This window comes from Echinops telfairi, unplaced genomic scaffold (assembly GCF_000313985.2).
Source record: "Echinops telfairi isolate 266 unplaced genomic scaffold, ASM31398v2 ScPeMD7_2291;HRSCAF=2852, whole genome shotgun sequence".
Taxonomy (NCBI): Eukaryota; Metazoa; Chordata; class Mammalia; order Afrosoricida; family Tenrecidae; genus Echinops; species Echinops telfairi.
In genome coordinates this window covers 12,781,179-12,797,173 of record NW_022106189.1, presented here as the reverse complement: position 1 = coordinate 12,797,173, position 15,995 = coordinate 12,781,179, and the positions used below count along the sequence as shown (strand labels likewise).

General features: G+C 36.8%; 1 protein-coding gene across 1 annotated transcript in view; it reads right to left on the bottom strand.

Annotated features, from left to right (window-relative positions):
* The window catches only part of CYLD (CYLD lysine 63 deubiquitinase), a 97,842-nt gene that overhangs the window by 17,111 nt on the left and 64,736 nt on the right, over nucleotides 1-15,995 (bottom strand). The window contains exons 12-13 of the mRNA XM_045293614.1: nucleotides 14,183-14,274; nucleotides 13,216-13,282 (exon numbers count right to left, since the gene is read on the bottom strand). Coding sequence (XP_045149549.1) covers nucleotides 13,216-13,282; nucleotides 14,183-14,274 — 159 coding nt within the window. The remainder of the gene's footprint in view (nucleotides 1-13,215; nucleotides 13,283-14,182; nucleotides 14,275-15,995) is intronic.

Below are 15,995 nucleotides of genomic sequence, written 5' to 3'. Positions count from 1 at the left end.
AAAATAATAATTTATAAATTATCAAGGGTTCATGAGGGAGGGGGTAGGGGGAGGGAAGGGGGAAAATGAGGAGCTGATGCTGGGGCTTAGGTGGAAAGCAAATGTTTTGAGAATGATGAGGGCAATGAATGTACAAATGTGCTTCACCCAATTGATGTATGTATGGATTGTGATATGAGTTGTATGAGCCCCCAATAAAATGATTTTTTTTTAAATAAAAAAAAAACCGGGAGGAAAAAAAATCACTCGAAAACAATGTAACCCACCATTTAAATAAGATAAAGGATGAGAACCACATGATCATATCAACTGTTGCAGAAAAATCATTTCACAATTTCCAACACCCATTACTAATAAAAAGACCCCTTTAATTCAATAGGAATTGAAGGGAAATTTCTCAATACAATATAGGCCATATATGAAAAACTAACAACCAATATCACACTCAGTGGGGAAAAGCTGACAATATTCCCACTGAATAAAGGGAACCCAACAAGGATGTCCCTTATCCCTACTCTCATTCCACATAGTGTTGGAAGTCCTACACAGAACCATAAAACAACAAGAAATTGAGGGAGTAATATTGGGCAAAGAAGAAGTGAAACTTTTGCTATTTGAAGATGACTTGATTTTATATATAGAAAAACCCAAGGTCTCCACAACAGGATTGTTGTAAACAATTGAGGCATTTAGTAAAATATTGAGTAAAGTAGCAGGATATCAAATTAACAAGCAGAAATCAATTGGATTCCTAGCGGTGAGAATTCCAAAAAACGACATCAAGAAAACAATAACATTCGCAGTAGCCACACAAAAGTTGAAATACCTCGGAATAAATCTAACCAAAGAAACAAAAGACCTGTACAAAGAAAACTATAGAATAGTATTACAAGAAACTAAAAGAGACCTACACAAACAGAAGCATATCCATATCTCCTGACTACAATCTACAGAATACTACAAGCTAACAACAATGATAACAAATAATGCTCTTAAAAGTTTGTATTGTTTTGTTTGTTCAAATCAGGGTGTCTCTCAGAAGTATTATGCCATTGGGGTCACCCTCTTGAAGTTGTGTTATATGCGTTTCCATTTTTTGGTATATGAAACCCAGGATTGATGAACGCATAAGGACAGCAAGTAGAATAAGGGTTTCAGGGGGAGGGGGTACAGTGGTGGTGGTGGGTAAAAGGGAGATGACAAGAATGTGTGGAGACTGATTTTGGTAGCAAATGCACAATTCTACTTGACAAGATTGAACTATGGAATGATATATGTATTAAATCCTAATTAGTAATATATGTTTTTTTAAAGGTGGGCAAAAGACCTGAATAGATGATTTACAAAGGATGACACCTGAATGGCTAACAAACACATGAAGAAACACTCCTGTTCACTAGCCATCTGGGAAATGCAAGTCAAAACCAACATGAGCTACCATCTATCACCCACACCTTAGCTCAATTTTTTAAAAACTGAGAGCAACAAATACTGGAGAGAGGGTGGGGAGATTGGAACTTTATACACTGTTGGTGAGTGTGTAAATATGTACAACCACTGGAAAGTGATATGGAAATTCCTAAAACAGATGGCAAAAGAAATACCATTGCTGGGCTTATACCCCAAAGAAATGAGAAAAATCAGACAGACAGACATATGCTCTCCCATGTTCATTGCAGCACAATTTCCAATAGCAAGAAATTGGAAACAACCTAAATCCGCTGAGTAGAAGAATATATATATATTTTTTTAAAAAGAAGAAAAAAAACGTTGGTATATGCACACAATGGAATACTACGCATCTCTATAAAACAGCGATGAAACCATAGAGCACCTAATGACATGGAGGGATCTGAAAACCATTATGCTAAGTGAAGGTAGTCAATCTCAAAGGGGCAAATACTGTATGAGTCCACTGCTCTAGGGTCAAGCAATAGGACAGATGCAGGCTCAGGCTTATAGGCCACACCATCCTGTATACCAGACACCCTGGTAGAGAGCCTGAATGGTGCCAATGAACCATACACTATCCTCTCTCGGTGTGTATCATTACGGTCATGTTGGTGGAGGGGTCCTCAAGTCATCTGGGATTAGCTTGTCAAGGGAGGGGGAGGGGAGAATGACCACTTAGTGGCTGTGGTAGTTACATAATCTGTTGTCAATTTGAGAGGATTATGAGTGAAGGTGGAGTTTACCTATCAATGAAGTCATAGCCAATGAGGCCTCTGTGTGGGCATGGCCTTCTCCTGAGGATTCTGGGAACTCCTGTATTCCTCTTTGGAGGCTGGAGAGACTCTCTCTCCCTCTCCTCAGTTCACTCCCTGTGAGACATCCCTGAGGAGAAGCCACATGAACCTACCCTGATGCAACCAGAGGCCTGGGAGTGGAGAAGCCATGTGGAGACCCCTGCCAGCACTGCGGTGCTTATATCACTGCTGGATTCACAAGACTTTCCACCCACCGGCCTGTGACCTTCCTATATTCGGCATCATTGCACATGTTTCTTGAGTCTGAAGAGGATTTTATAGATTGGTATTGGACATATGGACTAATATCGGACTTATGAACTTGATCTGGACTGGGCTGGGATGTTTTCTCAGCATTCAATTTCTATTGTATATAAAGCTCATTAGTATACACATGAGTGTCTATGAATTTGTTTCTATAGTCTACCCGGACTAACACAGTGGCTATTTTGCAAAGTTATGACAAGGTTCCACCAGACTGGTACACATTCCTATCAGAGGGATGAGGGATATTGATGGGAAAGTCAAGTCAGGAGAAGGGAAAAGAAGCATACAGGTCTTGGAGAAGACAAAGTGCATATATGTTGGTACAAAAAAGGGGAGGACCAACTTCCAAGTGGGGGGGAAATGCCTGGTAACATACACCTAATAAGCCACATTGGCCTGAGTTTCTGAAAAACCTCTAGGGGCCCAGGCCAAGTCCCACAGAGCACGAGGGCATTGAATCCTAGATCGTCAAATCACACAACACATTACAAAGGCCATACCAGAGGGATCCGATGCGAAAACCACAATAAGTGAACTACAGCTCTATCTCAAACACACCTGTAACCTGAGGACTTAACACTGAACTTAAAAGTAAAGCAGCACACAGCTTTACCAAAGTACCGATCTATCGGTACACGGACAAACATCATCAGTGAATATTATTGTAAATTTTGCTTGACAACCAACTCTCATTGTTGGTGTAACTGGTGCCCAGCCACATAAGGATTTATTTTGTACAAGTGAATAACTCAGGTATTGATATACGTAGTTAGCCTATACTGGTCCAATATACCTCTCTCAACAGTGTTTTAAAAATTAGTACGATGGGCTAATCAGTGACACTATTAACGAAGATCCTTATGCTCCAAGATGATTGATAAGATTCTCTACCATATATTAGCAAGGAGGTCTCTAAGGCGAGCCAAAGGGAGATAAAAAATATAGATCCAGGAATGGATTATGGGTATGCACTCAATGCTAGCACCAATCAAGGAACAATTAGCTCTTACAACATAGCCCTGCTAGATACTCGCCCTCAAGAAGGAAACGCAGAAGATATACGTGTTGTAACACAATCTAGTGAAGAAATTACAGGGGGCCCGCCTATCAGATAGAACAGCCTCTGGGGTCTTAAAGACTTGTTTCCAAACAATCAGCCATCTATGTGAGATGTCAACTAAGTCCACATGGAAGGGGTACACCCAAGGGTTGTAAATTATATAATCCAAAGCTGAAGGTAGTAATATCAGAGCTTAAACTGTGAGATTCTGATTTTCAGAAGGCTATGAATGACAGTGGAAGCCCAAAATACATTTTCGAGATCTACACAGGAAAGAAGCCGCCAGTGATTTCCTTGTAATCATAATTGAGAAATGGGAATAAACTAGTTATCAAAGTATTAGAGAGATGACTATATAGTAAAATGATAAACCTGATCTCCTTTCTGATACTTTGGCTTGATCTGGTTTTCAATATTTTCTGTGTGTGTGTGTATTTTATTGGGGTTTATCTCTGATATATTTTGTCATTGTGGGTAGCCTTTTTGACTATTTTTGATGTTTTTCCCATTTTTTGGTATAAGAAACCCAGAAGTGGTAAACCTATAGAGACAGAAATTTGAATAAGCGTTCCTAGGGGGAATAGTGGGGGAGCTTTGGTGGAGGGTAAAGAGGAACTGTTATCAAGGAGTTTAAGAAAAAAAAAAATTTCAAACTGATAATGGTAGTAGCAATTGTACAATGCTGCTTGACATGATTAACTATGGAATAGTAAGGTGTCTGAATTAACTCCTAATAAATGGTTTGGAAAAATAAAAAAGAATTGATCAGGTTAAGACATCACTATCTCTATGATGAAGATAAGGTAAAAAAATCAAGACTTAATATCCTGACCCAAATTAAACTTTTAAATTAAAATTAAATTAAATGTTCACTTATTGAAACCATGTATCTCATTTCTGCTAACTTGTTAACAAAGGCAAAGCATAAACTTGATCCTTTAAAGAAGAAAGGCAATCTATTACTAATCAAATATTTAGTCAAAGAAATTTTCCAACCAAGAAAACATAGCCATTGCCACTAAGTTAATCCCTAGTCACAGCAACCCTATGTAGATCTTGAGACTATAGATCTTTATGGAGCGGCTGGGAGGCTTCATCCACTGCTTTCCGTGGTTAATAATCACATGCTTATTGGATAGCACTACCAGGGCTACTAAACAAATCTCCTGATAACAAATGTATTTTCTGCAATTATCATCCAGAAATGAGAGGCTAGTGTTAGGTCAGAGATGGTTGCATGACTTGCTTGACAAACCTCTCATAAATCTTTACTGCATAATTTCCTCTGTTGTGTCTATTAGTACATCTCTTTATTTTACTCGGATAAAAACCTCATAGTCCTCCCTTCAAGGAGTCCCGAGGGCAGTCTGAGTCAGAATTGACTCAATGGCAGTGGATTTGGTTTGGGGGTCTCTCCCTTCAGCTTGGAACACAATGTAGCCTGTGCTTGAGCGCTCCTGTTTATAGCCCCATTTCACAACATTTATTGTTAAAACTGAAAAACTAAAATCACTGTCATCGAGTCAATTCTGACTCATAGTGACCCTATGTTCACACAACTAGACACTGCCTGGTCCTGGCTCCATCCTCAAAATGGTTCTATTTGAGCCTACTGTTGCACTCACCCTGCCAATCCATCTCTCGAGGACCTTTCTTTTATACTGCCCTTCTTCCTTACCAACATGATGCCCCTTGCCATGGGCTAGTCTCCCCAAATAACATAATCAGAATGTGTGAGCAAAAGTGTTCAAATCCTCACTTCTAAAGAGCATTCTGGATGTTCTTTTGGCAATCCAACACCATAACTGAAATGCATCTCTTCTCCTTTGGTCTTCCTTGTTTGATGTTCATCTTTCACATGTATATGAGGCCACTGAAAATACTATGGCTTAAGTAAGGTGCACCCTAGCCCTCAAAGTAACATCTTTGCTTTTCAACACTTTAAAGAGGTCTTGTGCCATATTTCTCCAATACAGTGCATCGTTTGACTTCTTGACTGCTGCTTCAGGAACATTAATTGTGGATCTAAGCAACCTTTCATCTTTTTTCCTTTTATCATGTTTCCAACTGTTCCAGTTGTGGGGATTTTGGTTTTCTTTACATTGAGTTGTAATCCATCCTAAAGGCTGCAATCTTTTATCTGCATCAGCAAGGGGGTCAAGCCTCCTTACTTTAAGCAAGCAAGGCTGTGTTATCTGCACATTGCTGGAGCTTTCTTCCAGTTCCGATGCCACATTTTATCTTTGTATAGTCTAGGTTCTCTGATTATTTGCTCAGCATACAGGTTGAGTTAAGTATGGTGAAAGGATACAACTCTGACTCATATATTTCCTGATTTAAACCCATACAATACTCCCTTGTTCTGTTTAAACAATTGCCTATTGTGTTAATCTGGGTAGACTAGAGAAACAAATCCACAGAAACTCATATGTATAAGAGAGACTTTTATATAAAGGTTAAGTGTACATTAAGAAAGCATCCCAAGCCAGTGCTGTCCACAAGTCCAGAAATCCAACATTAACCCATATGTCCGACACCAATCTACAAAGTCCTCCTCCATCTCATAAAACACATGCAATGACGCAGACTGCAAGAAAGCCGAATCAGTGAGCATTTAAGCATCTCAGCACTGGCAGGGGCCTCCATGGGGCTGCTCCAGCACCCAGAGCTGCATCAGGGTAGGTCCATGTGGCTTCTCATCAGAGATGTCTCACAGGAAGTGTGCCTTGCCAGCTGAAGCAGGGAAGTGGCTAAGGCAGCTGCAACCGGGTCCAACTATCAGAGAACAAGAGACCTGAGAACTAGAAAGGCGAGGCTCACCAAGCCATTTATCCCTCCACTGGTCAATGAATCCCATGCGTTTATCAGCAAGGTTGGCACAATAAACCTTAACTATCTCACCTACTGATTGGTCCATTTACAGGTTCCACATGAGTACAATGAAAACTCCTGGAATTCCCATTCTTCTCAATGCTATCCATACTTTGTTATGGCCCACACAGTCAAGTACCTCTGCATAATTAATGAAGCACAAGTAAATATTTTTCTGGTATTCTCTAGTTTGAGCTAAGATCTATCTGACATCAGCAATAATATCCTTTGTTGCAAGTCCTCTTCTGAATCTGGCATGAATTTTGGGCAGCTTGCTGTTAATGTACTGCTACAACTGTTGGATGATCTTAAGCAAAAATTTACTTGCAGGTGATATTAATGGTATTGTTCCATAATTTTCACATTCTTTTGGGTCAGCACTTTGGAATAGGTTCAAATATGGATCCCAGAGAAGGCCAGGTAGCTAACTTCCGAATTTCTTGGCAAAGGTTAAGTGCTTTCAATGCTTCATCAGTTTGTTGAAACATTCATTTCAATAGATTGTCAATTCCTGGAGTCTTGCTTTTTGCTAAAGCCTTCAATGTATCTTAGAACTTCTAACTTCAATACCATCATTTCTTGACCATATTCTACCTCTTGAAATGGTTGAATATTGACTAAGTTTTCCTGGTTCAGTAACTCTGTATTCCTGCTATATACTTTTGGTGCTTCCTGCATCACTCAATACTTTGACCATACAATCTTTAAATATCACAACCCAAGGCTTGAATTTTTTTTCAGTTTGATATATATGCTAACTCCAGGTCTTTACACCTTTCATTATAATACGTTACCTTCGTCTTCTCAAATACCTTTGACATTTTCTGCTCAGCTCTTTTACTTTATCGTTTCTTCCATTTGCTTTACCTATTCTATATTCAAGAACAAGTTTCCGAGTCTCTTCTGTTTACTACTTTGCTTCTTTTTCTTTCTAATGCCCTTTTTCTTTCTTCATGTATGATGCTTCTGATGTCAACTCACAGCTTGTCAGGTCTTCTACCATTAGTGTTCACTAAGCCAAATTTATTCATGAAATGTTCTCAAAATTTAGGTGAGATGAACTTAAGTTTGAATTTTGGCTCTCATGGATTTATTTTAACTTCAACTTGAATTTACATATTAGCAATTTGCTGATCTATTCCATAGTGCCCTGGCCCTGTTTTGGCTGCTGATATTGAACATCAACAAGATGGATTGACACAGTGGCTGCATCAGTGGGCTCAGACATAGGAACAATTGTGAGGCTGGCACAGGGCTGTGCAGTGTTGGAGCCAACTTGATGGCACCTAACAACAACATTGAACTTCTCGTTGTCTCTCCGCACAGATGCAGTTGATTTCTGTGTATCACATCTGGAGAAATCCATGTATATTTTCACTGTTCATGTTGTTGAAAAAAATGTATTTTCTATGAACAAGTCATGGTCCCATAAAATTTACCATGTAATCTCTAGTTTCGTTTCTATCACCAAGGACCTATACTATTCCTTCTTATTTCCAACTTTTGTATTCCAATTGCCAATTATCAATGCATCTTGATTGCATGGTTGATTAATTTGAGAAGACAATGGTAGAGTTCTTCAATTATCACTAGGTTTTAATGGTTTGCATAAATTTGAATAATTGTATTCATTCAATTTTCTTCTATGCATATAGATATTTATTCTATCACAGACAGCACTGTACGTCAGGGCAGATCTTGAAATATATTTTTGACCATAAATTTGATGCCATTTTTCTTTAATTTGTCATTCCTAGCACAGTAAACAGTATGACTGTTGGATTCAAAATGGCCAATACCAATCCATTTCAGTATTTATGCCTAAAATATCAATCTTTGTGTGTTCCATTTCATTTTTTATGTCTTCCAATTTTCTTACACTCAAACTTCTTACATTCCACGTTCCATTTATTAATAGATGCTTGTAGCTGTCTCTTCTCATTTTGACACATGCCACATCAGAAAATGAAGGCTCTGAAACTTTACCCTATTTTTTTTTACCCTATCTATTTCATCATAGTCAACTCTAATAAGTTAAGAAGTTAGCTGTTCCTTAGTCATACACAGCTTCTAAACATGATGGGCTCATCTTTTGGCACTCTCTCTGATAATGCTCCACGGCAATTCCTAAGATTTTCAGTATGTCTAGCCATATTTTTCTGCTTTCCATAAGGTTTTCAGCGTCTTGTTCCCCAAAAGTAGACAGATTATTTGTAGTCTGGATGCTCTGCTCATCTTGGGTGACCTTGCTGGTATTTGGAATACTGGTGACATATATTCCAACATCAGAGCAACACAAAAGCTACCTCAGTAAGTGAGAAAGACTGTGTCCTGTACAGAAAGATTAAATACTTTTAAAATGGCATTTTCCTTTTTTTTTTCTACAATAAACTTTACCTTAAAATAAGAAACTTATTAGCATTTCAGAGAAATTGCATCTATCTCATATATCCCACAGTTACTTTCTCCTATTGTTAGCATCTGACATCAGTGTGGTGCATTTGTTACAGCTCATGGACAAATGCTGATAGATTATTATTAGTGAAAAATCTACTCTATTCAAATATTCTTTAGTTTTCTGTTCCTTTTCTGTCCCAGGTTCCAATGCAGGATATCCTCTTACATTTGTTGTCATATCTCTTTTGCCTCTTGACTGTGACAGCTTTTCAGAATTTCTTTGTTTTTTACAACATTGACAATTTCAAGGGTTGCCAGTCAGGAGTTTTGTAGAATGCCCTTCAATTGGGTTTTCCTGCTGGTTCTTCTCGGGATCAGGTTGCAGTGTTGGGTATTTGTCGTGGTGACAGGGGGTGAGGAGGTGTTGGTGGCTCAGTGGTAGAATCCTTTCTTTCCATGTGTGAGACCAGGTTTGAGGTCAAGGCATCTCATGTACAGTCACTGCCCATCTGTCAGTGGAGGCCTGCATGTTGCTATAATGTTGAACATGTTTCAGCAGAGCTATCAGACTACGATAGAAGAGGAAGAGAAGCCTGGGAAAATGGCATTTCTCACACATACAAAATGTACATAAACAGGTCTTTACAGAATTCTTTCAGTTCAGTAAAATGATTTTCATTCTGGAATTCTGTCAATTACAAGCATATTGTATCTTGCCAGTGCTTTCAGTGAAGCCTGGACTTTCTCCTTCAATACCATTGGTTCTTGAGCATATGTTACCTCCTGAAATGATTAAACATTGATCACTTCTTTTTAGTACAGTGACTTTGTATATTCCATCCATTTTATTTTGATGTTTTTGGAATTATTCAATATTTTGTTCATAGAATGTTTCAATTGTGAAGCTGGAACTTTTTCCTTCAGTTTTTTTCAACTTGAAAAATGCCAAGTGTGTTTTTCCCATTTGGTTTTCTAACTCCAAGTCTTTTCATATTTCATTATAATATTTACATCATGATACTTTGTCTTCTCAAGCCACCCTTGGAAAAACTGGCTTTACTTACTTGGAATTGGCTCCTGAATCAAGAGCAAATTTCAGTCTCAGCGCTGTAAGAACTAAGATGGCCTAATCTACGTCATGGCATTTTCAATCAACTTATACGTATGCAAAAACTGGACAAAGAATATGAAAGATCAATGAAGAAGTGATGCATTTGAATTATGACTTTGGTAAAGAACACAAATAAGCAAATCTTTCCAAGATAACAATATAGCCATTATATTCCTTAAAAATGAAGGCAGATTTTGTCTCATGTATTTTGGACATGTATCAGAAGAGACCAGTACCTGGAGAAGGACATCATTTTTGGGAAAGTAGAGGGTCAGAGAAAAAGAGTGATGGACTCACACAGTGGCTGTAACAACAGACTCAGACAAAGAAATAATGGTGAAGATGGTGCCATACTATACAGTATTTTGTTCTGGTGTACACAGGTCGCTAGGAGTTGGAATTCATTCAACAGCACCTACCAACAACAACAGAAGGAACACAGATTGGGGACAAAAATGGGCGGGGGGGAGGGGGGGTTGTAAGGCTGAGTAGGAACTGTCATTTACTCATAGAGTATTTACATACCTAGCTCTTATTATTTTTACATGGCTAAATTACAAACTTTTGTTAATTCAAGTATTGTTAGCTCAGTTTCAACCACCACAATAAAGCAATTATTGCAATAAAGAAAGCCACGTAAATGCTTAGTTACCCACTGCATACACTATCTGTAGTATTTGTACACTATATGGTAATCTATTAAGTGTGCAACAGCATTATGAAAAAGTTTGAAATGATATGAAAATAACCACAATGTGACACAGAGACACTACGTAAACGCCTGCTGTTTAGAAAACTGGCTTCAATAGATTTCTTTTATATAGGGTTGTTTCAAACTTCGAGTTTGCAAGACATCAGTATCTGTGAAGTTCAATGAAGTATTTCAATAAAATGAGATATAACTGTAATTATTTCTATCTTTGAATATATATAGATTCTGGATGTTTAAGTATTTTGCTGTATTTCACTAATTGGAATTTCTAAAACAATATTACAAAACTGTCTTTGTGGTTTTTTTCTTTTCTTTATATCAATTCAACATTGGCGTCAAACAATATCACTTGAAACACAGAGAAAAGTTAAAACATGTCTATAATTAGGTTTTAGAGAACTAAGTCGTGCATTAGAAATATTTTCACATAGAAACTAAGGTCCTTTGTTTAGACTGTGAATACTCAAGATATCTGTAACCTATTTATAACATCTCAGCAAAAATTTTTACAGCATTAGGCATAAAACTTTCACTCAACATAAAGGTAAAAAAAACAAACAAAACCAACAAACTACCAAACTCAGAATATGGCAACTAATTCAAGGCTAAATTAATTCTTTGAGCAATAGAAGAACAAGAGACTAGTATCCTCAATGTTTAATTAGGCTACAATAAGACTTAAATAATTAATTAAGGAATTCTAATGGTGCAATGGGCTATAAGTTGCTTGCTAACTACAAGGTTGGAGGTTCAAACTCACTAGGCACTATGTGGGAGAAAAAATGAGGGCTTCTGCTCCCATAAAGATTTATAGACTTGAAAACCCACAAGGGCAGCAGGTCTGTTCTATCCTATAGGATTGGAACGCTTCTGAATTGATTCAATGGCAGTGAATTAGGAGGAGGTTTTTGTTTTTTTGTTTTTTATGGTTTAAAGGGTCTATTAATTTAAACTACAAAAATATTTATACCCAATTTTATAAGAAATTGATCTTCAATGATTTAATAACTGGGTGAACATTAAGAGCACAACTTCACATTCATCCTTCAAATTGAATGTGGTACTCTGGAGGGGAAAATGACTAAATTTAAACACGTTGAAGAGGAAAACAGAGGCTGGAGAGGAAGGTAGTCAGTCATTAATCAAAACTGGCAAGTATAAAAAGAATTAATAGGGGTGGAAGAAGGTTGAAGCGGTGGCCACAACTCAGAGACCAACTGCAGAGGTCACGTCTAGCCTAGCCCAGACATTATTACTGAATCCACCATTCATTCTGGTCTACTCATTTCCTCATCATGATGCTTCACCAGCAATCCACTCCCATGTGCTTCTCCTTCAAGGACTCCCTTGGTGATACAAACAGTTAATACTCTCAGCTGCTAACCAAAAGGTTGGAGGTTTGGACCATCCAGTGGCACCTTGGAAGAAAGACCTGGTGATTTACTTACATTATAAACAGCAATCATTGAAAACCACATAGAACACAGTTCTACTCTGATATGCATGGGGTCTCCGTGAGTTGTAGTTGACTAGACAGCAACTAGGTTTACACACACACACACAAGGGCATCAAAACATTTATGGAAAAGTGGATTTAAAAGATAATCGAATTTTCCCACTAACTTTTGCTGCTCCTTGGGAGAAAGATGAAGCTACCTACTCCTACATAAAAATGTAGTCTCAGAAACCCTCATGAAGAGTTCTAATCTGTCTTACAGGGTTGCTGTGAGCAGTAATCAACTCGGTGACAGTGGAGTTTATATCTACATCTCCCCGTAATTAACCTACTTCTTCAAAGTATTCTTCTGTGAAAAGACATACAAATATAATTTAAAGACTACCTCTGCTTTTAAATAGATTCCCAGCTGCTTATCTGGTCCTCTCCTACATTCTCAATAGATTCCTCTTTCTGAAGGGATAAAGATGCTGCACTGGAGTGATGACAACAAGGATGACTTCAAAAAGAACAGCCACATAGAGAAGCACAGTTTTGACACCACCAAACAGGGCAAACGGAACCACAAGAACAAGAGCACGAGTGACCAGTACAAAATCCTCATTAGCAGCTTGTAAAACAGCAGCAATATGGACACTACCAAAGAAAGAGATGTGACTGCTACACAATGCTAAGATACAGACTAAGAGTGACGCTCAAACATGACTTTATTATTCTACGCTTAGCTCTTTGGAGCCTGGCTCTTCCAAAAACTGAAGTCCTATAACCTCCCACGCCCTTCTCCAGCTAGCTCTGCCTCTTTAAGGTATAATATCTTCACTTGTCAGACCTTCTCTGTGCCTCACTCTTTTATTGCCAACTTTCAGGGTCCCTATTTATCCCTGAGTAGCTCCAAATTGTTCCCCCAAAAGTGCACTCTTTAGTCCTGTGAAAAATAATAATAAAACAATGAAATAATATTAATTTAAATAATAAGCATAGTCAGGGTGCTAAATAAATATATTAAGGAATCATTAAAGAAATATTTTCTACTGATTAATGACAATGAAAATTAGGATTATCTTTGCAATACTTCTATAAAACTTTAAAATTCACCTTATTTTTAACAATGGCTCTACTCTTAAAATATGATGAAACAGGATATTCAAGAATTCTTCAGGATCTAGAAAATATTTAAAAAAATCAAATAATTCACAGACCAAACTTAAGATGTATTCTAATTTTATAAATAACAATAACATTTCTACATTTATATTCATAATCAATATTACCTCAGTTAACAATTTTTCAAACTTTCTTTATAAAAGCTATTTAGAGGGTCTGATGAAATATTATGATTCAAAATTGTTATGGCTTTTACTGCATCTGAAATGTATAGTAACTCACTTATAGTGAAATAATTTTAATTTATGTGTAGGAAGGGTTTGGGACAAAATGAAATAAAGCCATAAGTAAGGCTCTATATTTTTTCCTAATATTTAAATAATTATTATACCTCTACACATTACTGCTATCAAGTTCAATCAGAAAGTTAATCTCTGAACAAACCCATTAGCTATAAATAGATGAATAACACCTTCCATAAATTTATTCTCATTCAGCTGCGTTGTAATAAAACTAAGTGAGAAAATGTGAATTGTTCAATCCAACCCTTCTGAACTGAGGGATAAAAAAAACAAAACAAAAACCATAACTTTAGAATATCATTACTGGATCAAAGGGAAAGAACTTTTGATTTATGTATTTATTTATTTATGATAGTAAAGCCAATGAGTTTCTAAATTTTGTTATTTCATTATTATATATATATTATCATTTACTTTTACAAGGAAGAATATATAAAATAGGAAGAAAATTGTATATCACATAAAAATAAATTTCTAATTTAAAATCAAATTCCAAAATTAGAAACATACATTAAGGAGGCTTCAAAAATATCATGGAAAAATCCCATTATCTTTTAATCCCACTTGTCCATGCACTTTTGAAACCCCCTTACTATGATAATTATATATACTTTCAAGCTATTTTTAATGCCTATCCTGTAAGTTAAGAAAGTCACCTTTCTCTTCGGAGGTAAATCCTGATGCAGCCTCAACTTTTTCAAGTATTTTCCTCAGTTTCATAATTTTTGTAGCACACACGTATCCATATCTGTTTGTAAAAAACATGAAGGGATTCTGATATATATATATATAATTAGATAACATATCTTGATAAGCACACATTTCATAGACAACTCTGGTATGAGTAAATCAATAATAGGCTATACAACCTTGCTTGCTGAAACTGAGGAGGACTTCAAGCACTTGGTGATGCAGATCACTGATTGCAGACATCAGTATGAATTATAAGTCAATGTGAAGAAAACCAAAACCCTAACAACTGGACCAACAGGTAACATCATGATAAACAGAGAAAAGATTGAAGTTGTCAAGGGTTTCATCTGGCTTTGATCCACAATCAATGCTTATAGAACAACAATCAAGACATCAAATGTTACCTTTGCAATGGATCCCTTTAAAGTGTTGAAAAGCAAGGAGGTGACTTTAAGGACTAAAGTTTGCCTGACCAAACCCATGATATTTTCAATGGCCTCATATGCATGTGAAAGTTGGACAATGAATAAGAAAGCCTGAAGAAAAATTGATGTACTTGAATTATGGTACTAGAGGAAAATATTGAAAGTACCATGGACTGCCAAAAGAACAAACAAATTTGTCTTGAAGAAGTATAACCAGAATGCTCCTTAGAGGCAAGGATGGCAAGACTTCATCTCACTTTGGACATGTCAGGAGAGACCAGTCCATGGAGAAGGACATCATACTTGGTAACGTGGAGGGGTAGTAGTGACAAAGAGGAAGGCCCTTGACCAGATGGACTCACACAGTGGTTCCAACAATGGGCTCACAGATAAGAATAACTGTGAGGATGGCACAGGGCCAGGTCGGGTTTCATTCTGCTATACTTAGGGTAGTTATATTATTCAGAATTGACTGGCACCTAACAACAACAGGATTCTTATGGAAATTTGAAAAACTAAAGATATAAAACTAGAATTATCCAGGACATTAATGGAAACAAAACCCATTATTTTTAAGAAAAGTTGATGGCTTACTTTTAATATTATTCATCGAAGAATTAAGCATTTGCTCTATAAAACAGAATATAGTACTTTACTCAAATAAAGCTTATGTCATATTTTTTTTCTGTCGAATGTGTCCTTCTCCTTCAGGTATTTTTGTAAACATCTATTATACTTTAAATAAAATATTAACATAAAATTCTAAAAAAAGGAACTCGCATATATGCATTGCTTGAACAAAAAGGTAGTGGTGTACAGTTTTGAGAAATTTCTTTTAATACTAAAGACTGAAATTGCCATCTAGGGAATGGGAAAGAGAATTGGTAAATCTAAAATCTGCAAGCAAACCAATCACTGCAATGATATTTTCTCATAATACATACAAGACGTACTCAGTAAGTTTCACATTGCTCTTTGACAAAATTCTAGCACTGCAATGGTTTAAAAAGGCAACACATGTACAAACATGCCTGATTCAACTGATGTATGAATTGTGATGAGTTGTATGAGCCCCCAATAAAATGATTTAAAAACAGAAAAAAGAATGACTAAATTATTATTTTTACCTCATAAAATGAAAAAACAAAACAGTATAAGCTTAAAAAAAAAGAGAGAGAGAGAGAGAGAAAGACCTAGAGGCCACCATGAACTTAAGGGCAAATCAGAGCTAGATAGTTACATATCCATTTTATATAACCATTAATTCATTGTAGTTAGCACATTGAGCAGCTACCACTTAAATAGCAATTTAACTTGATAGTCATGGGGGTACAAAAATAAGTCAGATGAA